Raw genomic sequence first — 24,124 nt, 5'->3', positions numbered from 1 at the left:
CTTTTCTGGTGTTTCTGGTTAACAGAAAAGGGACTTGGACAAGTAGGGACAAGTTTATGCTAAATCAAGGGAAAGGAAAAAAGCCTTCTCACCAAGATAATTTAAAGACAAAACAATTAGGATTTTGTATAAAGAATGTCACAACCAAGCTGTGAGCAGGTGAACTCTTCAGCAAATCACATTTCTGTGCCCCTGCATAGGAGAGGATTCTTAATTCCTGTCCAGGAGGCTTATTGATACAGGGTGTGTTCAGTATTTAAATGGAATACAGCCAGGGGGTTGTAAGAGAGCATAATTGTGGTGTTCCTGCCCTCAGTGGTTGAGTGTGTGAGAGAAATTGGTTGGAAGGCAGTCCCCAGGTAAGGTCTTTTCCTGGGGCCTTTTTTCCTAAGGCATATCCAAAGCCTGTGGCAGAGTGGATCAGCAGTAGTGTGTTCCTTCCCTTCACTGACTTGATCCTTCCACTATTGCACCTTACATCCTCTCTCCACCCACTTCATCCAAGTCATCTTCCTCCTTATTGCCAAAGCCCAGATTCTCAAAGTAATGAATTTTTTTTTCTGTCTAAAATTCATGGGAATCAAGTTCTGAAACAATAATTTCAAAGGATTTAATTGCTTTGAAATTTCAACCTGTGTGTTCAAATTTTCCTCATTTGCTCCTGCAATGGCATTTGGGGATGATAAATATCTATTGCCTTAATGCTTGCTGCATTCAAAATCAGGTATCTAGTCTTTATTTATGACAGATGGCATTACTAATTAATTAGTAACGAGCCTCTCCTTAGTGAACCTTTCCCTGTAAAGAGCTGGATTATGAATCAGGTCATACTAGGAAGAAACATCTTGAGGAAAAAGCTTTCTGAGAGATTTTTGAGATTTTTTTCATTTCTTTTAGGTAAGGGAAAGCTGGCATATTAGAAGGTGTGAATTCCTGTGAAAAGAAGGATCTTGCCTTTTAAACTACAGATAGCAAGGTTTTGAATTATGATATTGTGACACATGACTTGGAATGATTAATTTTCAGGCTCTTGTTGATTCTTGAGGCACAGAAAGTACAGGAATGACAAGGTTTTTTTACTTTAGTCTTGAAGAAATTCCTGATGGCAAGGAGATGGGTTTCACTGGTGGTGAAGAAAGAATTCAGAGTGCAAATGATTATTAGATCAAATTGATTCTTACTTTTCCTCCGTGTATACACGTGACTGAGATTTGATTAACACTCTACCATTGAGATAATCAGTTAGCAAAAATGATTAGGCACTAACAGACAGTATGTCTAAAACATTTATTTTTGGCTCCCCACATTAACTCCAGGATTTAATTTTTTTTATATTAAGGGAAACAAAAGAAACCCTTAGGGGTTTTTGGGATTGTTTTGATGTTTCTTCTCCCCCTGCAGGTACCGCCACACATACTTCTGATTCTGGAAGCTTAAGATTTAATACAGTCTCAGAGATTTGCCAGGAGGGTTTGCTCTAGTGAGAAAGTTTACTAATACTATAAACTCTCTTATGTAACTGCTTGGAACCTCAGCTGAAAGCTTACACCCACTGTGTGGATAAACTGTAATTTATTATATTAATTCAGCTGGCTGGAAAAGAAAGAGGGACATTTGTGACATTTTCTGAAAGAAGTGAAATTTTCTTACTTTGTTGTAATACTTTTTTTTTACTGAGAACTTACAGATAATTCCCAGTGATATGTGAAATAATTGAGTCAAATACATGTCTCCATTATCTAGCTATATTTAGGTATATTTAGTTATATTAAATTGCCCAATGAATGAGTAGATATTGTGCTGCAAGTAAGGAATAGTAGCACTTAAACTTTTAAATTTTTATTTTCTCAGCGAGATGTGCAGACCAAGGTGTGGTTTTTTTTTTTTTCGAGGTTTTTTTTTTTAGCATTCAAATTTAAGACTCCTGAAGGATAAGCACTGGAGGCGCAGAGATAATTGTAAGGTCAGTGGGCACTTTAATCAAGGGGGTATGATTAGCTTGTTACTTACCACAGAATATCTTTAATCTTGTAATAGTATCCTATATAGGTTGTGCCAGCCTAACAAATGCTGCTCAAAAAGGGTGTAAAAACATGTGTTCCTTTTTTTTTAGCAGTCCCATGTTTGCTCCAGTCAACCAAACTTTTTTTTTTCTTTTTTTTTTTTTCTTTTTTTGCAATTTATTGTAACAGTGAAGAAACTGTGGTTTTAAGCATAAGAAAGATGTTGGTGCCAATTACCTCTTCCATTCCTGGCCCAGCATTGGCCAAGTGATGTGTGAATCAGCTTGCTCTAGGCTTTCCTAATTGGCAGAGAGTTCCTAAATCTTCTGCTTGGTTCACAGCAGTGGTTCATTCTGGTGTGGGAAAGTTTGGAGATCATTTAAAGCAGCAGCCAAGCCATAATCTTTTCTGAAATACCCTTTCATGTTTAGTGTTACTCTGGTGCATCAGGTTATTGAATACTGCTCCCAGTTTTATGGAAGCACCAAAGACTTGCAATAGCTGCAAGACAGAATACCTGAAATTAAAGAAATTCTGTACAAAGAAACCCACGTTGAAGAAATGCTGTACGAAGAAACCCACGTTTTTCTCACAAGGAGAAATAAATGAAGAGGTTCCAAATATTGCCTGGGTCCCATCTTCTTTCATGGCAGGCTTATGGATTCAGATAGAAGTTTCAATATGCTCCAAAGGAGTTGTGGGAAGGAAGGCCTGCAGGAAGGAACCTCTCCACTGTTATTCCCATAGATGCCCTCTGTGGTTTGAGAACTCTTGGAGCCCCAAAGTACTGATGGCTGGGGCCCTTACCGGTTACTATTCTGTGTTTCTGCCATTCTTGTGCTCTCCCACAGCCTTCTGCTCCTGGCTTCCTTCTGACAGAATGCTGGCTGAGATGGAGCTTGGGCTCAACTCTGACAAGTCTGGTCCCATTTCCTGGGCTGCTGTTTGCTGACTGCAAGCAGGAAGAAAAGGCTAATAAAGGTTCTTTGCTCCTGGCTCCTCTGTGAGGTTCTCTTCTCCACATTGTGTCCACCAGAATGCAAAGTGATGCCAACACTTCTGAAGGCTTTTGTTATTTGAAACTGGGGAGAGCTGCTGAGGAATGACTTTCAGCTTGATTGCTTAGTCATGGAATTAGAGAAGAAATTAAACAATCAGATAGGTTAAGTAAAACTGCCATGTTTCTATGGTATCTCTAACCAAACACATGCTCAGTGTGTGCTTTCTTCTGCTTTAGGAATTTCAGAAATTCCATTTTGATCTTCTGAGGAACTGGAGCGCTTGTTGTAAAACATTCAGTTGATTGAGGCTGGAAGTACTGCTGAGAGTGCTCAATAGGAGTAGAAACCTGTCTCTAACTTTATTCAAAACCCCACACTTCATCTAAAACCTGTCAGAGCGAAGTGATGTTTTTGGTGCTCCCTCTTCTGCACCCTCAGCAGGCTCAGCATCCTCCCGTGTGTGTGTGGAGCAATTTACGGCGAGACAAATTCTCATCGTGCAACAGGAGCCACGTGACTTCAAACATTTCTTCATCTGCTGTGTTGAAAGGAGCAGGGAAGGCAGTGGCACTGCTGCTGCTGCCGAGTTTCACGGGGTGATGTGGATGACATCAGGATTGCCTTCAGTCAGAAATCTTGAAGTGCAGCTTTGCTGGGTGGGTCTCAGAAGAATTTGAAAGGGTTCTGGAGATAGGGCGTGTTTACCTCGGTCAGAGTAGTGAGTGTCATGCCTCTTCCCTGCTAATGTGCTTATGGTCTCTTTGACTGCAACATCAGAAAGGTAAGAGTTCCTTTTTCTGCCCTGTTTTCCTGCCCTGGTACGTTTTGCTGGGGTTTTTCCCCCCTCTCCTCACATCAGCCTGTGTTCTGAATTGCCAGCATGTGCTGGTCTCTAACGTTGTTTTAAAAGGCAAGAGTAGAGTAACTCCCATGAGTAGTCTTCAGATAAAGAGTGGAATGACATTAATGAGATTTTATGTTTTGCCACTAAGTATTCCAACCTGTGAGAACTGCTTCCTGTTGAAGGAAAAAAAAGAAAAAAGACAATGCAGGTTACAGTAGTAGCTTTGCCTTTCTACTTTTTGTGCCATTATCCTGTTAGGTGCTTGTAACAGCACTTCTTTCTGAACTGGGAGGAAATTTTCTTAACAGGAGTAAATGTTAACTAATGATATCGACATGATTATATAAGAGGAAAAAAACCTTGAATTTGAGTAGCTTGAAAAAGCCGCTTCTAAATTTTAATGTAAAATCCTAAGGAAAAAAAAAAAGTCCTTTAAGAAATTCCATTCAAGAGAAGTTTGGTGTTTTTTTTGTAAGACTTCTCTTTTGAAGCTCTGAAGAATCTTGTGCTATAAATAACACATCTAAACAAGCTGCCTGAGAGGGTTATTTCATAGTAGTACCACAACATTCAGATGGAAGAACCCTAATCATATTGTTGCAATGTATCTCTATTTTTCACTACCTTCCTAGCTCAGCCCTTCAGGTGGCTGCCACGGCTGATGAAGAGGCTGTGCTGTAGCTGAACATTTCCCTTGCATTTGTTAGGACATGAATAGGATGGCAAAGTGGCTGAAATAATGAAAGACCAGTTGGGTTCTGGCTCCTCCTCCAGGTGTCTTGGTGGGTGGGGAATGTCTGGGCAGGATGAACTGCTCAGGAGGGATAAGCAGGGGGAGCTGGAACCCCAGGAACGGGGATGCACAGCAGCCTTGGCTCAGCTGCTGCCTCAGGGTGCTGTGGAGATCAATAGATGGCCAAGTGTGAGCCCCTGGTGCACACCATGGCTGAAGGTTCTCTGGCAGACAGAGTTCTCCAGAGTGCAAATGCACCAATCCTGTCCCTTCCCTGCCTTCCAAGGGCTAATTTAAAACCTTGAGTCATTCACTGAGGGTGGAAAAGCCAAGAGCCTCTCCACCCTCAGGTCTCCTCTCTGGTTCTCCTCTCTACTCTGCTGCCTCCACATGCTCTGTGCTCCCACTGCATGTCCTGACCTCTGTGTCCCCTGTACTGCTCAATTCTTCTCTGCCCTTAACTCTCACCTTAAATAAGTGACACAAGTCTGGTAAAATCTCCATTAGGTAGCTTAGGATTTTAAGTTAGATTTCAAGGTTGTATTTCAAACAAAGCTTTGGTAAGCTGCAAAAAGATAATAATTTTTGCATCTTTCCACAACAGTAAAAATTTGAAGAAAAGTCTCATAATTTAAAAGATTTTTCTTTACATTCTGATAAGTGTTACTAAGTTCTCAAAGCAACAGGTGTTGTTCCTTTAGGTTTGTTCAAACTTTTTCTGAATTAATCATCTATTAAGAACCTCTAGCTTGGATTGGGTTGTTTTCCAGCAACTACTTTTTATCTCAAAATTGTTGCAGTTGAGATTTCATAGCTCTTTATTCCACTCTGTTCATATTATGGATTTTAAAGTTTTCACTGTAACTGTACAGTGAGAGAACTGTATTTCACTTTCCTCAGCAGCCTGCCATCACCTAAAACCATTTTAGCTGCTCAAAAATGATTTACCTTTAAGTAGAGAGAGAACATGGTGACTTTCACCCAGAAAATGAATTCTTTCAAAGAAGTCTGGTTCACTTTTTTGTGGTTTTGTTTTCCTCTCAGAGAACAGGGAAAAATAAAAACTCACTTGCCACCTTAATTGAGATTTATTCAAAGTGCTATTTTTGCCAGCTCAATATAGTACCAAGTTACAAGGTAATGTGAAAGAACAGTAAAAAGTAAAATGCTGCAATTGCCCTGTAATGAGGCACTTAAAGTGTTTACAGTTGAGATTTGTACAAACCAGGGAGTAAATGTGAAGTTAAAGGTCTCACAGCAATCTTAATTCAGCTGTTTGAATTCAGTATTTTGGGGTTTCATTGTAAGAAACTTGGAGTCCAGCAGCTCCTTTATTCTGTGCTGCCTTTACTGCTGTGTGGGCTGGGAGAGGTGTCAGCCACCCCTTCCTCAGGCTGTGCAGAATTTAACTGGAATCCAGTTTTCCCACTGGCACAAACAAGGTAAGACAGGATGCAAAGAGGTGGCAGCATCAATCCAACATCCTGCCTTCAGTCCCTTCCTCCACAAACCACAGGTCAGTGTGCAGGACCCATCTCTGTTCAGCTGTCTCGTGGTGGTAGATTCAGTTTGGATTCTTCACACATTGTCAAAAAGAAAAAATACCCAGTCTGTTTGTAGTAGAACACAAATCTGCAGCTGAAACTTGCATGTTAGCTCCTGGAAATATTGCTGAGTCTTCAGCAAAACCAAAGCCTGTGATATGGTGGGTCTGATCTATATTTGCTCTTTCAAACCACTTTCATTTCATGTTGAGGATGAACAGCCTGGAACAGCTTTGCTATCTGTTTTGATATCTGAGGCTTGATTTTTCCCAACAGTCACTGCACCAGCTTTGCCAGTGCTGCCAAATTATGAGGGGAATAGGAGAATTATGTTCTTCTTGCTCTTTGCTGATTTCAGTCTTTCCCTGTTACACCTCTGGAGCCTCACTGAGGAGACTGAGGGGATGCTTAGGAGAATTAAGGTTACATTCACTTGCATGTTTGTGTTGTTTATCCACTGGGTTTTGTAATTTATTCAGTAAATAAGGATAGGAAATCCTCCTAATACATCCTGCAAACCTGGATATCTCCTTCTCTTAGTCCCGGCTTTGGAAATGCAGTTTTCAAGCAAGAGCTTTTGTACAGACAATACAATCAAAGCTTTGGCTCAGTTTCTTTTTATTAATTCCTCAGACTGCGGCAGCCAGAAATTCCACTTCAAAGCAGCTCCTGAATTTGTTTTGCAAGATCCAGCTACACAGCTTTTGTCAACCTCAAATTTGCCCCTTTTTTTTCTCTCTTTGCTTAATATCATTAAAAATATGAGGACTTTTTAATTGAATATATCCAGGATACAAGAAGCAGCACTTTGAAAGAAACTTCTCATTGGTACTTGCCAACTGTGTGGGCTTTCCTTTAATTATAAAGGATGCAGTTCCTGAAGTAATCATTCCTGATTTTCCTGTTTTGCACTAGCCCATTAAAACTAGATTAAGCTACAGAGGTGATCCTTCCATAACAGGGAGGTGATTTGATTTCTTTACTGGGAGTATTTAATCCCTGGCATGCAGAGGAACTCGAGTTTTTAAAAATATCTTTATTTTTGACTGACTTTTAGCCCCTTCCCGAGCAAGGATTCCAGTTTTTTTCAAGGGAAGTGCTCCTGGCAGTGCTGGTCTATGGACAGGGATCTGGGGAGAGGCAGAGGTTTTTCACCCTAGGCTGGGCAGAATGAGTCACTCACTGCTGGATTTCTCACTCCTGCTTGCTTGGTGCTGCCACAGGCTGTGAGGAGAAGCTCTGAGCTCAGCACTCAACAGGAGGTTTAGGCTGGGGAGAATTTTAAGTTTTTGGTTAGAGCTGGTCCCAAATCAGGCCAAGCTTGACCTTTGCATCTGCCGCCCATTCTTTGAAAGCAGCGTTTGCAGGGGAGAAAACTCGTGACAGTTTGTGCAAGTAAAAAACAGTCTGCTTCTGAAATCCAGCATCTCCAGCCCGATCCCAGCACTGGGACTGGTGGCCACAGCTGTCCCCTAGCTCCTGCCCAGGTCAGTGGTTGTAAGGAATTCCTCCCCTCCCAGGTGCACCAGGAACCTGGGGATGAGAGCTGAAGGGAGGCAGGAAAGCAGCCCAGGTATTTCACTGCTGCTGTTATGAAGATGGAAGCCTTTGAGGTTTCCCAGGGAATGGCCTGATTTGCTGCAGTGAAAACATGCAGTTTAAAAATAATGGAACTTAAGAACAGGCTGCAGACAGATTTGGAATCTCATCATTGGTTTTATCAGAATCACTTGGGCATTGTTCCTCAGGGATGGTCTAACCCCTATGGCCAGTCCCGGTACAAATACAGGGATTACAGAAGAAGAGTTTCAGAGAACCCACCTTTTGATGAATCTGTTTAGTGATTGTGAGGAAAGATTTCCCCTGAAATATGTGAACTCTGGATCGGACCTCAAATCCCAGAATTCCCTTATATTTTAAGATTAGGCATGTGCTTATGAGCTTAGTTTAATACTGCTACATTAACTGGTTTAAGAGGTAATCATATGGTGAGGCATCCATGTGTGGAAGAAAACAATCAATTAGTGAAATCCCAGGAATCCAATAAGAAAATATGCACCACTGGGCTTTTCTAAGGTTTAAATGTTTTGGGTGCGTGTTCAGCCCCAGCCCATCTCACCAGAAGGCTGCTGTGAGTGCTCCTTCCACTGTGCTATAAGACTGGCCTGTTTTTATTACAGTTTGGGATAGCTTGCAGTGCACAGTCTAGCTAAAAAATATAGATATATTGGGAAGCAGAACTGTGTAACAAGGCTCTCCTTTGGTCTTCTATTGTCTGCAAGCCTTTCTGTCTGACCCAAAATGTCATGTTTCAAAGCCCTGCTTCATTAGGGTGGCGCCTGCAAGCTGCTGTTTAGGGTCTGTTAGCAGCCCCAGTATAAATCCCCACTTCCAGGAGTTTATAATTCAGCAGTAAAACATTGCTCTAGGCTGGAACTTGGCATATAAAGTCTCTCAGGAGCAATTGTGATTTCTCCCTCCTTTATTTTTGCATTTGCTTATACACACACACAATTCATTCAGGAGGTTTTTACTGTCCCCTTCCTGCATTTAAAAAGATTAAATGGCTGGGTTATTAATAGTTTAGTTCTGACTACTGTGCTTGGCCAGTCAGTGGATCTGCAGTGCTGTTAACCAGCTCTGCTTGATGGGTGCAGGTCACTGTTCCACAAACCTGCTGCAAGCTTAGTGGAAACTGCCCAGTGTGGACCAGCAATGGTTGTTTGGCTGTTAATTAACGTGGGCTCCGGTGTTAATTAAAGCTGTGTCCAGGTCTGGGATGCTCTAGGCGTGGTGTCCTGAGCCTGCTGCAGGCACAACTAAAATGCTGTGTTCCCTGGAAGAACGTGGAAAGGGCTGAAGTACTGCCTGACCTTGGCATGGTTTGATCTCAACTCTGATCCTGTACAGAGATGTTGCTGGGAGATCTTCTGGTGAGATAAAGATTTGGTTGAAATCATCCTCCCAGCTCAACTGTTTCCTCATCAAGGCTATGTTTCAATGACATCAGTTATTTCCTCATGTTTTTCCTGGTTTACAGAAAATTTTAGCATGGTAAAAAGTAACTCAAGTTTACTATTCCTAGAAATCGTGGGAAAATTCTGTGTTTCAGCCTTATGGGAAATGTTATAGTGACTTCTGTTTTTCTTCAATGATAGGATATTTTTGTAGGATATATAACATGTTTGTACTGTAAAGTCCTTACAAATAAATAAGAGAGAACAGAAATTTCTAAATAGATAATGTAGACTGCAAAAGTTAAAAAAGGAGGCTTTTACAAGAATGAAATACTTTAGTGAAAGTTAATTTTTTTCCTTCCAGAACTTATTTTAGACATTTGTTCCTGATCTGGGTTTTGGTCATACTTAAATCATATTATTTCCAAAAATTCCCAGAAGAAGCTCGCTATGCACTGTTTTGTTTTTGGTTTTTTTTTTTTTCCTCACTTGTTCCTGTGCACAGGTGTTTGCAAATTCAGGGTATATTTCCATTAGCATATTAGACAGCAGTAATTCATCAGTGCAGTGTCCTCATTACTATGGAATTGAGGCACTCCTGGACCTTCTCATCTCTTTTCCACTCGTCCTCCCACTTATATTTAATTTATAAAGGCAGCCTTGGGAAGATCAGTTCTCATTAGTATGAATATGATAGATAATACATGAGTGTTGCAGGGGATTTGACCAGGTGCTAAGCAGGGCAGTGTGAGTGCCTGGAAGGAGGCAGCAGGTACCTGCCTGTGCACATTTCAAAGGCCCTGTATTGCTTTATATCAGATCAAAATTTGGCTTTATTATTTTATCTTCTGCTGGGTTATAATCCCACCTCCTTGCTCTAACCCAAGAGGGTTTTAATTTCCTGGATGATTTTTTTTTTCCCCTGAGAACACTGACTCTACTGGCTTTACACAAAAAGGCTCAATATGGGTTTTTTCATGCATTTTCTCTTTAATATGTGAGAAATAAATGAAATTCTCTCTTTATTTCCTCAGCATGGCATACATACTGAAGACACTCAACAGCTGGTTCTGGTGGGAGAATATCTGGATGCCCATCAACTGCACGTGGGCAGATTTTGTGGACCGTGAGGGACTCGTGTTTCCCAAACCACATCAGTTGTATGCCACAATCCCATATGCTTTTGTACTGCTGATCATCAGGTTCTTCAGTGAAAGGTAAGAAACACAAATGCAGTTCATGTTAATCCTCATTAATGCTGAAAATGAGATCTCTGCAGGTCAATGTTATGGTTTATAAAGGAGGATTAGTTGGTGGTTTCCTAGGAAGGTCTAGAACAGATAACACAGCAGGTGAAAAATGGGAAAATATTTTCATTATTTATTAGAGATAATAAATAATATTATTTATTTTCATTAATTATTATTTCATTATTCACTATTTTATTAGGTACGTGTGGCTGGGGTCCAATCCAGAAGGGAAATATTTCTATCTAGCTTTTCTGGAACAGCATCTGGATACTTCTGATGATCTCCTTTCACTAAAGATACAGTCCATTCTAAACCTTTGGGTTTCCTTTTTCTCTTTCAGTGGAAGGATAGAGAGATTTGTCCTCTCAACCACACCTCTCATTTGGTCCTGCACCAGAACATTTGTGTGAGGCTGATAGACCCCAGGTGTCTCTCTTTGGCCAAGCTAAGCAGACTGGAGGGATCTCAAAGTTTCATGTGAACATTTTATGCAGATCTAGTAAAGCTGGTTGCTTTGTTTTCCCCCCTCACTTTGGCACTGAAAAATGAATTGCTTCTGCAGCTGGAATCTTAGGGGACAGGCAGAGGTTGGCTCCACAGAAGAAAGCTACAATTATATTAAGATTTGCAATGTTTTGACTTATTTATTTGTACCTTTTTTGCTATACTTTCTTTTCTTTTTCCTCTAAAGTATGTGATTAGTAGGTTTTTATAATTATTTCAGGACAGAATGAGGAAATTTGGGATGTCGTAAGTTGGACAGACTTAAACCAGAAGCAGATAAGATCATTCATGCTGGAAATCAAAAGTAATTTGGATCATATGTTCATAACCATTCCCAGTGTGTCTCCCTGCAGTGCTGAGGGTAATTAGCCCACACATCTGGCTGCAGTGAGTCTGGGGAAAGCTGACCACTGCTCTGAGGAATGAGGAATCCATGGCTGATGCAGCAGGAGGGAGGGGCTGTTCCTGAACACCCTGCCCAAGCAGGAAGGCGAAACCTTTGGAGCACTCTGCAGCAATTTGGGGTGGAAAAGGGAAGGGAAAGAGAATGCATTAGTCTCAGGGAATGGCTGTGTGCTCCAGGATGGATCCAGCATTGATCTGTGGTGGTGGCCCAGTGAAGAAGGTGCCAAGTGACTTTGCCACTGGGAGGAAGTTGCCCAGCAGCAGTCCCTGAGCTCACATGGAGAGAGCATCTGGTCTCCCTTCACTCAACCCCAGTGCTCCTCTAATGGCCACAAAAGTCAAGATGGTTCCTTGAGTTTAGCAGCATTTCATGACCACAAACTGCATTCCTTGGGTCTTCTTTATTGTATAACAGCTGATAAATTGTCATTCCCTCTTGGGATTAACTAGGGGAGATCCCTTTTTCTCAGTGCACTGGCACATTCTATGGCAGATTAAATTGCATCTGATTTGTTATCCTGGCATGAGAACAGCCAAGGTCTCGTAACTGTGTTGTATTTCTAAAGCTTTTCATGCTGTGTCTTTTCAGATATGTTGCTATACCTTTAGCAAAAGCCCTGGGTATAAAGAACGTAAGACGTGTGAAGCCACAGCCTAATCCTGTGTTAGAGAGTTATTTCCGGGAGTGCTCAAGACAACCATCCCAAGTAAGGATTCTTATTCTTCCAAACTCTTTTTGCTTTTGGAAAATCCCACTCTTACTGTTTCAATCAGCTCTCGGCAATGACATCGTGGGATGAGTTCCAGCTGATTGACAGATTACTTAATTTATTTGGGTTTTTGTTGCTGTTCTGCTGACAAGGGTATATGGCCTCCGAAACAGAAAATACGTTTAAGATGTTTAATTTTCTGGCATGCTGTTCTAGGTTAGATTGTTAATAATATTTCCCGTGAAGATTAGCGTTCCATCTTTGACTCCTCCTGCCTGGAGAAAGCTTCAGCTTATGTCTGTTGTTGGAAAGCAGGATTGTATTTACTGCAGGAATGCTGGCATGGAAACCTTTTGATCCGTTATGTTACTGCATACTTAATCCTGGCTTATGTGAGAAAGAAAAGCAATCCTTCGATTACCATGCTGTTTGTTTTTAAAATTGAACCAGGAAAAAAGACTAGCCAATGCTTGTCACCTCCTAAAATGAGGCCATTGATTTTTTTTTTTATGGGAGGCAGGTACTTTGCTGTGAGTGCTGGCTCAGGAAGTTCCCTTACCTGACTACAGTTGCCAAACAACTGCAGTTTTCTTACACTAGTTTTGAAAAGAAAGATGTGCTTTCTAGTAATGAGGGATTTTGATAATTATTGATAGTGGAACTTGGCATTCTATCCCTAACTCTGCTATTCTTTTATTGTGTCTTTTGCTTGATAACATCAGGAATAAATGCATGGGTGTTCACACAAGAGCTCTTCTCTCTGGGCAAATATCCCAATCTCAATTCCATTCCTTCCTTCTGCTTGAGTACAGCTGGACATTTGATTTCTGAAAGGAAGCACAGCATTTTTAGACTCCTCAGAGCATGGGAATGATTCAAGCAGCCTCTTTTTGTGTCCAGCTTGGGGACCAGCGTGCCTGGGAAAGCCTGGCTGGCAGCTGAGGGCACGTGGGCTCTGCTGTATGGAAACAGAGTCGCTATTCCTGCGTGGCAAGTGGAGAGCTGGACACAGTGGCTGTTTGCACTCCAGCCCTCCCTGGCAGCTCAGGTGCCTTTTCTCACATTCCAGAGGTTTCCCTGAGGGTAGGAGACTCCCTGGACTGGCCTCACCTTGGTGGAGGCAGCTGCTGCCACCCACTATTTGCATACTTCCCTTGGGAGGAAAGAACTTCCCCAGGGATGAGCCAAACACTCTCCTTGCTCCTGAGGCAGCCCTGGGAGGTCAAACCACACTTCTGCACTTGAGGATGGAGGAGAGGGAGGAAGGCTGCTGCATGTGGGGCACTGAGCTCCCCAAAATGCAGGAGTGCCACTGCCTTGTGCTTGGCATGTGCTGGCCTGGTCACCTTAGGAGCACGCGGGATGCAGAGACCCCAGATGTGGAACCCCCATGGCCATGTGGAGTTCTAGACCCTGCTCCACCCCCAGTTTAGTTCTGGTGTTGGAGAGGGGCACTCTGCACCTTGCTCAGGAGGATAGATTGACTATGGATTTGAGAACAGAGCTCAGGTCACTTTAATTCCAGGCCACTTTTCATCTGTGAGACTCATATATAAACAAATTTTAATATTTATGATTAGGTAAGATATTAGGTGCCATGTCCACATGTGTTCAGTCATGGCACTTTCCCCTCCAGCCTAAGCTCTCATCTGACAGTAAAAGCTGCATCTCTGAAACTCTCTGGAGTGACCAGAAGGACAACAGAAGAGTTTGTCAATCTGTTCATTTTGTGCCTGCATTATTTACATAAATAAAAATCCAGGGTTTCTGTGAGCATTACTCAAAAATACCCTCCCACGCATATTTAATATTGGTAATATTTTTAAATTAAGACCTTGTAACAGTGGGAAGCTGCTCTGTGAACTATAAAATAAATGAAAGTGACATTGGAGTGTATCTACTGCTAACACTGTTGCATTTCTTGCAGTCAGAGATCAAAGGCCTTGCCAAGAAGTGCAACTGCACTGTTCATTTGGTGGAGAAATGGTTCAGGCGACGGCGAAACCTGGAGATCCCAACCGTGCTCCGGAAATTCCAGGAAGCTTTGTAAGGAAAGACAATGCTTTTGGTTATCACTGCTTTACCCTTCTGGAAGAAAATGATTGAGGTCCCCCCTTTCCAGAAGGCTGGGTCTGCCTGATGAGGATTTTGGTTTCTGAATGCACAAACAAGTTGAAATGATTTAGTAGCATTTCTCCAGATGATGGTCAGAAGTTTATGTTAACACTTTCTCCTGGGGAAAAAAAAAACAAACAACCTTAAAATATTTTTCAGTTTTCTTCTTTGTCGAATAATGGATTTGTAGGCTCCTGGTTCAAAGCATAAGATAAAAACAGGCAGAGAATAGGAAAATACTTTCTTGTCTGCCAGTAATCATAGGGGAACAACAATGCTTACCCTGGTGTGTGTTTGTTCCCATGCTGTAATTTTGGGATGCTGTCATGTGTACCAAAGTCAGTTCCAGAGCAGGAATTGTGGCATCCAGACTGAAGGACAGGTGCCACAGCTTGATCATGGGATACTGTGTGAAACAGGAACTCAAACTGCCTGCTGAGAGTGGGCCAGTGAGCAGCTTTGAGTGGCAGTAATGAATATGTAAGAAGTTTCAAAACCTCCTGCATATGATTTTTCACTTATGTGTGAGAACTTCCTCATACCTAAACACTTTAAGTGTGATCTAAAATCTCACACAAATTGCAAATCCCCAAATGGGCACAGCTCATCCCTTTTGGGGACTGACATTAACTGTACCAGTGTAAAGCACTTTCAAATGCTCTGTGTGGCTTTTCATTAGCATAATGATATTTGCAAAACTTCACCTGATTATAATATTGAACCTCTGTAACTGCAGATCAGCTTAAGGAGTGAGGGTTAAAAGTACAGCCCAGAGCTCAAAGTTGAGTACTTTATCAAGATTATTTCCAGTGTCAATCAATGTGATGATGATTTAGTGGTGTCCTCTGTCAGACATAAATCCAGATGATAGACAGAGGTGTGTCTCTTTGAAGTCTGAGCTGAGTAAACTCTCCTGACATGGTTTATGTCTGCTGTTGTTTTGAGGATCAGTTAATTTGGTTTCACAAGGGACAATAAGATTTCCTGCTATTGCTAAAAGACCTGCCTGCCATGTGTGCCCATCTCTAGAACACACAGCTAAAGATTGAAATTCCAACTTGCTTGGCAGCTTGAGTGAGAACGAAGCAAACAGGTTTCTCTTGTGCAATTTTGTGAACCTTGCTCTGCTCTTTGTCAGTGAATTTAATTGAATATAATTCTCTAAGCAAAAAAAAAAAAAAAAGGAACAGAGTTATTCCACTCTAGCAGTTAGTCTTATGAGCATTATGAAATTTTTTGAAAGCCTGCAATCTCCAGGATCTTTTTTCTGAATCACAAGGAAAATCTGATGAGCCAGATCTAAACCATACTTATGCTATTAGTGCTCCCAGTTAAGCAACCCTGGGGTTTGGAAAGCCCTTTGCATGAAACTTCACTGCCTTGTAAAATTTACCAGCCTTTAACTTCCCCTACCAAGTTCTTTTTTGTCACATTCACTTCAAGAGAAAAGATTCCTGAAGTTAAACCAGAAAATCCTCTTGCATAGTTCTTGTTCAGTGCTCTCTCTGGTGGCCAGGATCAGAGTTTAAAAGGCACTTGAGTAAAATTTGGTGAATTTGGATGAGTTTTACTTCAGGTTTTATTCACCAAATTCATCAAGAGGCTGGGCTCAGTGCAAGATGAGGCAGTGCTCTGGCAGCCTTGCACCCAGAATGAGTTCATCTGAAGTGCTGGTTATTGCCAAATGCATTCAATAGATATTTGTAGGGCTGGGGATTAATGGCACAGTCTTGTAGGTGCTCTGTGCTTCGAATCTGATTAAGAAAACCCCACTTGCACTTTACAACCAACACAGAATCAATTCTGCCATATCCACTGGCCACTCACACCTCCTCGTTTGGAATCGGAGGCATGAGGGCAGAAGCAGCTGCTGTGTAAAGTCTGTCCCATGCCAGTGTTGTGTTTTCCAGCATCTCTTGGTTAACTCCGAGCCAGGTATTCCTTGTGGGCTCCACTCTGCAATTTCCACCATGTACCTCTGCTTTTCCTGTCCATGCAGTGCTTGTTGTGTAGTGTCATTTTCAAATCATCTGAGGGAAGATAGTTTAAAGTTGAGAAGAAAAACAGTTGTTTATCACATGTGTATCAAGTGGCAATTTTATAATTTTTTCCTGACTTCTTCCTCAGGTATGAGAGACTGTGTTTCACCTCCAGCATCCCACGTCCTCATTTTTGTTTGTTGTTTTTCTCATAAAACACTGTCTCAGCCTTTGAAACTCTCTTTCCTTCTCATGGAATATCAGTCTCCAGGGGATGTGGGGCTCAGAAATAGGGGCTGCTTTTACCACACAGGTTCTCCTCCTCTTCTCTCATTTGGCACTTCCTTAAAGCTTGCCAGACTCCCCAATCTCATTTTCTGCACCTCTCAATCCATTGGTGCAGTGTTCTCGTGGTGCTTTCTCCTTTTTGGTGGGTTGGGGTTGTCTGGGAGCTGCTTGCTGCTCTCCTCTGGGATACCTCTCGTTCTAGAAGTTCTCAGCAGCTCTGGGGCCATATGCCTGTCCCTGTGTCACAACCTTCCCTGGCATGCGAAATCCTGCACTGTTCCCTACTGGACTTGCAGAGCTGCTTAGGGGAAAGGTCAGGCTTGTTCCTGCCCAGGGGAAGAGTGGAAAGGAAGGAGTTTTCCATCACCGGTAGAGGTGGGAGCGGGAATGGTTGGGCTGAGGCTGCAGCCACACCCAGTCCTAGGGACAATACCTCCCACGCGGGCTCCAGAGTCATCAGCAGCCCATTGCTGCCTCCAAATCACAGCACCCTGCTCTGGCACCTGAAAGCAGCAGCACAGTTCACTGAGATGCTCAAGAGCTTTTTCTCCTTGCTGACTTAGCAGGCTGATGGTGCAAAGCTGGAAAGTTTATCTGCCTTGCTGGATATCCATTTAATCTACAAAAAGCTTAGATCAGGCTGAATTTTGGCACATCTAGTCAAAGATGAGGTTATAGTTAATTGAGACCTTGTAGCAAGATGTCAACTATCTAAGATTCTAATAATTCATAAGGCTCCCCTGTTGTCAGCAGTTGGTGTTGAAATGAAGTGAATGAACCCAGGAAAAGGTTTGTGTTCTCAAACATTAATTTTCAGAGGATTTATTACGCTTGCTGTGGTCATTCTCTTGATCAGTTCAAGCCTAGCTGGAAAATTACTGATATCATAACAATTAAAATATCTGTATTGTGATAATGTAAAAGAGTTTCCTTATTTAGCAGTGAATCAAACCTTAAATATTTAAGTATTAATAATTCAAATACAGTTAATATCTGGCTATCCTTAACACTGAGTGTGAGACACATTTATGTGAAGATTATCTGTGATATACAATGATTTGCAGTAATTCTGGCTCAGGACAATATCTTTACAAAATATAATGGTTTGTTCCTATTTTTTCATTTCAATTTTGCAGCTGGCGATTTTCATTCTATTTGACATCCTCCATTGTTGGATTTATATTTCTGTATGATGTAAGTTAACTTTTTGAAAGATTGATACTCTAGTTTAACAAAATAATTTCTAGATTTTCTTGAGTCGCATTGAAAAACTGTGGTTTCAGTGCCTCTGTGGGATCAGATCTTTGCTGTATGTAATCTGATGATGGGCTGCAATATGCACTGAGATTTAATTTTTAAGTTCAACTTTAGACCTTCTGTGATAAAGGAATTTATGAGTAATCAGTATTTTTAAGGCAAGCTTGAAGAAGTCACGCAGATGGTTTTACAATGTGCCTTGTTAACACCTACAAATGCATCACATGGCCATGTTTTCCTCAGAGGACACCATAAACCTTTTTTGGCAGGACTTTTGGTGGTCACAGCTATTTATTGAGGTGTTGCTGCTGAGTCAGAAGTTGGGAATAACAGAGATTGGTGCTTGTACCTCCATGAGCCCTGCCTGGGGTGTCATTAGTGCTTCCCCGGGGCAGCGGAACAGATCCCAGCGTGTCTCTGCTCATCTGGCCCTTCTCCCCAAACACTGCTTATCATCCTCATCCACTGCTGTGTGTGACTGGTAAACACAGCAAATCGAATCGCTGTGGCAACATATCTTGAGTAATTGCAGCAATAAAACACACACCCACTGCTTTGGATGATGAAATTGTGAACTGGAACGTTTCAGGTGTCCTGAAAAGAAGCCAAAAAGCTGGGAACAATATAATAAATCTGAGATGTAAGTTCCCTTTAGAAATTGGTGGAGAGCAATTATCAAGATTACAGCTTCTTAGCCTGCTCCACTTAGAGAGATTTGAAGTAGTGAAGATTTTGAGTTAAGGTGATAATTGTTGCTGAGCTGAACAGTGTCTGACTGAGGTGTCTTCCCCAGAAACCCTGGTTTTACGACATATGGCAGACGTGGGTTGGTTATCCGTTTCAGGTGAGCTTTTTGGCATCGGGCCAGTGGCCTCCAGGCGTTCCAGGTATTTCCCCATTGGAAGGGGTAATCTACAGCAGCCTTTTCCCTCCGCATGGGCACCACCTAAAGAGGTGTGGCACCACAGCCTCCTGCCTTTTTTCGGGAAGTGCTGCCGACTGTTGCAGGACTTCCCTGGGATCTGCCTGTGCTGCCACTTCCCCCTCCAGCACCCCCCAGGGATTCCGATTACTCACTGGAGATGTTATCAGTGTTCCCAGATTCGGTGCAGAACCCCTGCACTGCTCCAGGCCCCACGGTGCTTCAAGGCACTCTTACTGAAATAACTCTGCCCCATCCCACTGCCTTCTTATTCCTGTACCAGGCAAGGACCAGGAATACAAATAATCCTGCCTCCCAGCTGAGTTATCCCAGCTCCTGGTACACACCTGGGAAATGTATTGACCCAAGGGAGCAGCCCAGCTCTGCTCTCCCCCAGGCAGATCCATAGGATTTTAGCGTAAATAATTGGCATTTCAATTTATTATGTTAATTTTCCACCAAAACCGAGGGGGTTTATTTGCAGTTGTTAGTAATTAAATGCAGAAGGATTCTGCATGTAGTTCTGTGACAAACGTGGAGAAAAAAGCATGTTGAAATCCAGAGGTGGGGGAGGAACTGTGGGAATTGAGAGTTTGGGCTGAGCAAAGGTTAACATACTTGGCTCTCAGAACATCCTTCTTAATGAAGCCCAGGATGGGAATTTAATTTAGCTTAATTTTTTAAGCAAGACTCACCAGAGGAGCAGAAGTCAGGAAAGGAAAAAAAAAGTAATCTCACTTGACATTGACACTTTGCTATTCTCAGAGTTAACCGTGTTTTTCCCCATCACAGACCTTGCTGCCATCCCAGTACTGGTACTACATGGCCGAGATCGGCTTTTACTGGTCTCTCATATTTACCCTGGGGATCGACATCAGGCGGAAGGCAAGTGTTTATGTCTTGGCTCGGTGAGCGGGGCAAAGGCGTTTGCGGGGAGCAGCCGCGCCTGGAGCCGGGCTTGGCGCAGCCACGGGAGGGCAGCATCAGCCCGCACACCGCCGGGAGCCCCCGCCTTCACCTCGATTTGCTTCCGTCCCTCCCAGGATTTTATGGCTCACGTCGTTCATCACCTGGCAGCCATCGGGTTGATGAGCGGCTCTTGGTGTGGCAATTACGTGCGGCTTGGAACTCTGGTGATGTTCGTGCACGACACTGCGGATTTCTGGCTCGAGGTAACCCTGCTATCCAGCGGTTGGATTTTTTTTTTGAACTTTTTGTCCTGAGTTTTTTGGTTTTGGTGTCAGTGACACTTTCATCTTTTTGCCACGAGTTTCTTATGGTTCCCTTCCTATCCCCACAGGGACACAGCTTAGCAGATTTGTAACTTGTAAGATAAAAAAGAGTTCTAGATAATTTAAGCTGATATTTTGTTACAGAATGAATACATTAGAGATTGGAGCAGAAGAGAATTTCCTCAGAACAGGGACTGGAAATAAAGCTGCCTCCCTGGGTTATTCTTGTTTCACTGATAAAATTAACCAGGTTGTCCACAGCATCACAGAATCACTGAGGTTGGAAAAGACCTCTGACATCAAGTCCAACCTCTATCAGGTATTTTCTGGCAGAAGAAAAATTTCTTCTTTTGGACTAAAGGGAAAGTCCCTTCCCTGCACTAAATGTCAGTGGAAGTGTTTAAGAAGTGTCCTACTCTGCACAGAGCACTGTCATCAGAGTGGCTTCTGAGCTTCTTGGAAGACAAACACAGTGTTTCTTCACTAGAATTACCCCGAGTTTACAACACCAGGATTGAGGGCACAGTTTCATCACCTCCTTTGGTGGCAGTGCCAGTGTAAGCAGCCCTTGTAGGCTGTTGTCTGTCACTGTCCATTTCTGTTCCTGATACTCTATCTTACTGTATCAGAACAACTAATTGTGGGATTGTGCATTTGGGATTGGTCCAGATTAAACAGGTTTTCTTGCTGGTTTACTTTTAATCCTGAATTGCTTCTACGTCCAATCAGCTCTGTGGCCTTACAATGAGTTGAGCTGACAAGTGGTAGGACAGCACTTGGATGGAAACTGGAGTTGAGTACCAGAACAATTTAATCCAGCCCTGCTACTCAAAAGGAGGAAAAGAAAAGAAGTTAATCAAGCTGCTGTTTAAAACAGGCTTGGCACCTGCAGCTTTGCTCACACTTGAAAACTTTGTCCAGGGTGGTTCCGAGTGGAGCAGGGGGAGCTGGACAGTTCATTTAGGGGAGAAGCAGCACTTACAGCCTTTATTAGTGGGATAGAGACCAGCAATGAGATCTCCTGCTCTCCGAAAGGAGAAGACAGGAGCTGAATTAGGCCCTGAGGAGGGTCAGTAACAGGCGTGTCCCAGAACACCTGCATTTCAGGGGTCTCCTAAATGTGCAGGTGTAGCAGCAGCTTCTCTTGGAATTCAGTCTGTTTGGAATCTGGTGGAAAAATGAGGAATTGTCTCTGTTGTAAAGAGCACTTTGTGTTTCCATGACACTTTATATTCTGGTCTGAGAGCTGTTCTTGAGGCCTTTGATGCAGAGTCCTTTCCTTCAAGATAAAAAGAGAAATATAAACAAAGAATCTGGTCTGATGCTGCTTTATTAGGTATCAGTAAAATGATTGCTTTACATGTCAAACTGGGAGGAAATACTCTCCCTGCTTAGGTGGAAGATGAGTCTTTATTTATGAAAACGCAGAATTTATTTCAGAGAATATTTATAATATGTTCGGGGGTTTTTATCCACTGCAGGCAGCCAAAATGTTTAATTATGCTCGCTGGGAGAAAACTTGCAACATACTGTTCATCATCTTCTCTATTGCATTCTTCATCACCAGGATGATCCTGTTCCCCTTCTGGTAAGCAAGATTTAATCCAGTCCCAGGCTTTTACTTCACTCCCACTCCCCCTGAAAGTTTAGTGTTGCTTGTGATGGAACAAGGAAAGGAATGGACTGGACTTGAATATTCTGCTAGTGAGAAAATTGACCAAAACTGCCATTTTCTTTTAAAATTATTATGTAAAAATAATTTTAAATGAGCCTCTTTAACCTAAATAAAAGCTTTTATGTGTTATGTAACTTGTATTGTAAATAGTAGTTAAATGCTACGAGCCTCTGCATTTCCAAGGGGAGTGAGTTCCTTAACTAAGAGAAATCCTTTTCCCTTTCATTCCACCCTTTCTGCTGTAGCTGCAAAGTTGGAGTACATGACTGTAGTTAATTTTTTTAGAGCCTTTTTTCTGCTACCCAGTCCTTGGGTAGTGCCTCACCTCATTCACATGAGGAGCACTCAGAGAAGTTTAGGTGAGCCAATTAATTTATGAAGTCAGCACAAATAAATCTTAACTTGCTAAATACTTGCATGCCTTTGGAGTGCTATGATTTAATCTGCTTTGGAGTATCCACATGGGTGCTTAACATGTTTATCTTTTTAAAAGTGTTTAATGTGTTTCACATTCACAGCTCTAATTTGCCCCTCCCTGCACATGGACAAACCCTTGGAGACTCAAGCTGGTTAAATTAATAGTTCTGAGCATTGATCAACATAAGGCTTTAATTTCCTGTAGTATTTTCTTTCAGAAATGCTGATGTCTTTTCCTTTATTGTTGTTTTTTTTAATTAACTGTACAAGTGATCTGCAATCATTTTGCTTCACTGAGTTTCTTGTTCTTCAGTTCTTGAGCTTGGAAGTGAAACACGATGAGATTAAAGGGATTCAAAAAGCCCCAAATAATATAGTAGTAGTGAAGTCTGAAGATGGACAAAACATATGTTAATTAACAAAAGACCCTGTTGCAAAGCCTGTAGGATTTTCTCTGGAGTGTGGATTTCAGATTAGAGAGAATTTGCACTAAAAAAGGCATAGGCAAGCTCTGAATTGCACAGTATTCAGACCACACAGAGATGGAGATCTGAAAAACAGGGACTTTTTCTAACCTCACTTAGAGTACTTCCATGCCAGACTCAAATTTCTCATCTTCTGAAGTCTGTATTTCAACAGAGGTGCTTAATCTAGTTAAGACGGGGCTTGTTAATTAATCTACCATCTTTGCAGAGCTTTTTAATATTAATCAGGTTGGAATATGAGATTAGAAATAAGTGGAAATGACATAAGGAAGAGATCTTGCACCATAACAAGGATGTTTATTTTCTAGGATTCTTCGTGCCACACTATATCAGCCTACCTACTACTCCACCACCCCTGTCATAGCATATTTCTTATTCAATGGGATGCTATTAACCCTCCAAGGCTTGCATTTATATTGGGGTTACTTAATTTTCAAGATTTTGAAAAGGTTCGTTTTCCTAAAGGTAAGAAATTTGTTTCTTCAGAAAAATGTTTCAAATATCAAACAGATGCCAATGCCTCCAATAGATTTACTTGAAATTTTATTGCTGTCCTGAGCTTTCAAGTCAGTGTTTCTGATAGGGATCTGCAAAGCATGGAGATGTTCAAATGTGCTTTGCCCCTCTCATTGTCACATCCAATGTCTTGGTTGGAATACAAAGACTTCAGCTAGAACAGGGGGTTTTTTGCCTGTATTTGATGTTTTGTACCAATGGTAAATGAGAAATGAGCTGTCCCAGAACCTGAAGCCCTAAGATGGTCCAGAACTCCTCAGGAATTCCTGTGATCTGAGTGAAAGCAATCTTTTGTCGCTGGGCTTTGTGGCAACTTATCAAAAAAGAAGATGAGTGAGTGATGAGAGCTTTGACTACAATTTTTCGGCACTATTTAAATTTCTTCAGTTTTGCCTAAATCTGAGGTCACCTAAACTTGAGCACTGGTTTTGGATCACAAAAACCAAATGAAGCATATCTACTATTATGACTCAATGTAATACTGTCATATTCAGCTGGAGCAGAGGAACAGTGCAAGTCTGGTGCTGCCTAATCTGCTTTTACCTTGTAGAGAACTCACATGGAAAAAAACTCTGAAGAAAACTGCCATTTATGTCTTGTTTGATTGCCTGAAGTAGTGACACTTTCACAAGGTCTCGTGCCATGAAATGTGCAGAGGGGGTGCAGGGTAGATAAAATATTTATCAAAAAGCATTTAAGGGAAGGACTCTGGAAAATGTCTCTAAGATTTGGCACAAGTATTGACAGGTATATTTTTCTAGTTAAGATGAAATTTAAGTTGTGCTGTTGAAAAATGGTATTTTTTCTGAGGCTCAAGAAACAAAAACTTAATTAAACTGACTGTCCTTTTATCTGAAGCAGTTTATGCTGTGAAGCATCTTAAGGAAATAGAAATATTCCTTTCTCCCTGTATTTAATTGTTGTTTGAGTGCTAACAGGAATCATCCTGTAACTATTGGATTTTTGGATGCCATAAAATTTTATGCAAACAGACAGCTGGGTATCATAGGGAGACCCCACATCTGCCCTAGAAGTTACAAACTCAGCCTTTGTAAGACAGCAAACAGCAGCACAGAAGGGACAAATCTGTGGAGGAAATTGTTTGTGTTGCTCTGCCCCTAAAACAAGCTTCTATGTTCCCTTAGACACTGAGAATCTTGTATTTCTTATGTGTCATTTACCTCTGTTGGACTAATTACTACATTATTTCTGGCCCAGGTGTAAAGTGCTTTACTACTTGTTTTCTTTTGTGATTTTGGCCTTGTCTCTGTGCTGTTCTTGTTCCCT

General features: G+C 41.8%; 1 protein-coding gene across 2 annotated transcripts in view; it reads left to right on the top strand.

Annotated features, from left to right (window-relative positions):
* CERS3 (ceramide synthase 3) overlaps positions 1 to 24,124 on the top strand; it is a 42,864-nt gene that overhangs the window by 3,993 nt on the left and 14,747 nt on the right. The window contains exons 1-10 of one of the 2 annotated variants that reach the window (XM_038147205.1): positions 2,201 to 3,785; positions 10,117 to 10,299; positions 11,831 to 11,948; positions 13,879 to 13,997; positions 17,470 to 17,527; positions 18,384 to 18,434; positions 19,305 to 19,397; positions 19,556 to 19,684; positions 21,226 to 21,332; positions 22,630 to 22,786. In XM_038147205.1, the coding sequence (XP_038003133.1) occupies positions 3,757 to 3,785; positions 10,117 to 10,299; positions 11,831 to 11,948; positions 13,879 to 13,997; positions 17,470 to 17,527; positions 18,384 to 18,434; positions 19,305 to 19,397; positions 19,556 to 19,684; positions 21,226 to 21,332; positions 22,630 to 22,786 (1,044 nt within the window). In that variant the 5' untranslated portion in view covers positions 2,201 to 3,756. Of the gene's footprint in view, positions 1 to 2,200; positions 3,786 to 10,116; positions 10,300 to 11,830; positions 11,949 to 13,878; positions 13,998 to 17,469; positions 17,528 to 18,383; positions 18,435 to 19,304; positions 19,398 to 19,555; positions 19,685 to 21,225; positions 21,333 to 22,629; positions 22,787 to 24,124 lie in introns of those variants that run through there. The other variant, XM_038147206.1, reaches the window with a different exon arrangement.

Source organism: Motacilla alba, chromosome 10, assembly GCF_015832195.1.
Source record: "Motacilla alba alba isolate MOTALB_02 chromosome 10, Motacilla_alba_V1.0_pri, whole genome shotgun sequence".
In the NCBI taxonomy this organism is placed as follows: domain Eukaryota; kingdom Metazoa; phylum Chordata; class Aves; order Passeriformes; family Motacillidae; genus Motacilla; species Motacilla alba.
Note: the sequence above shows the minus strand (reverse complement) of the source record. Positions and strands in the feature narration are given on the sequence as shown.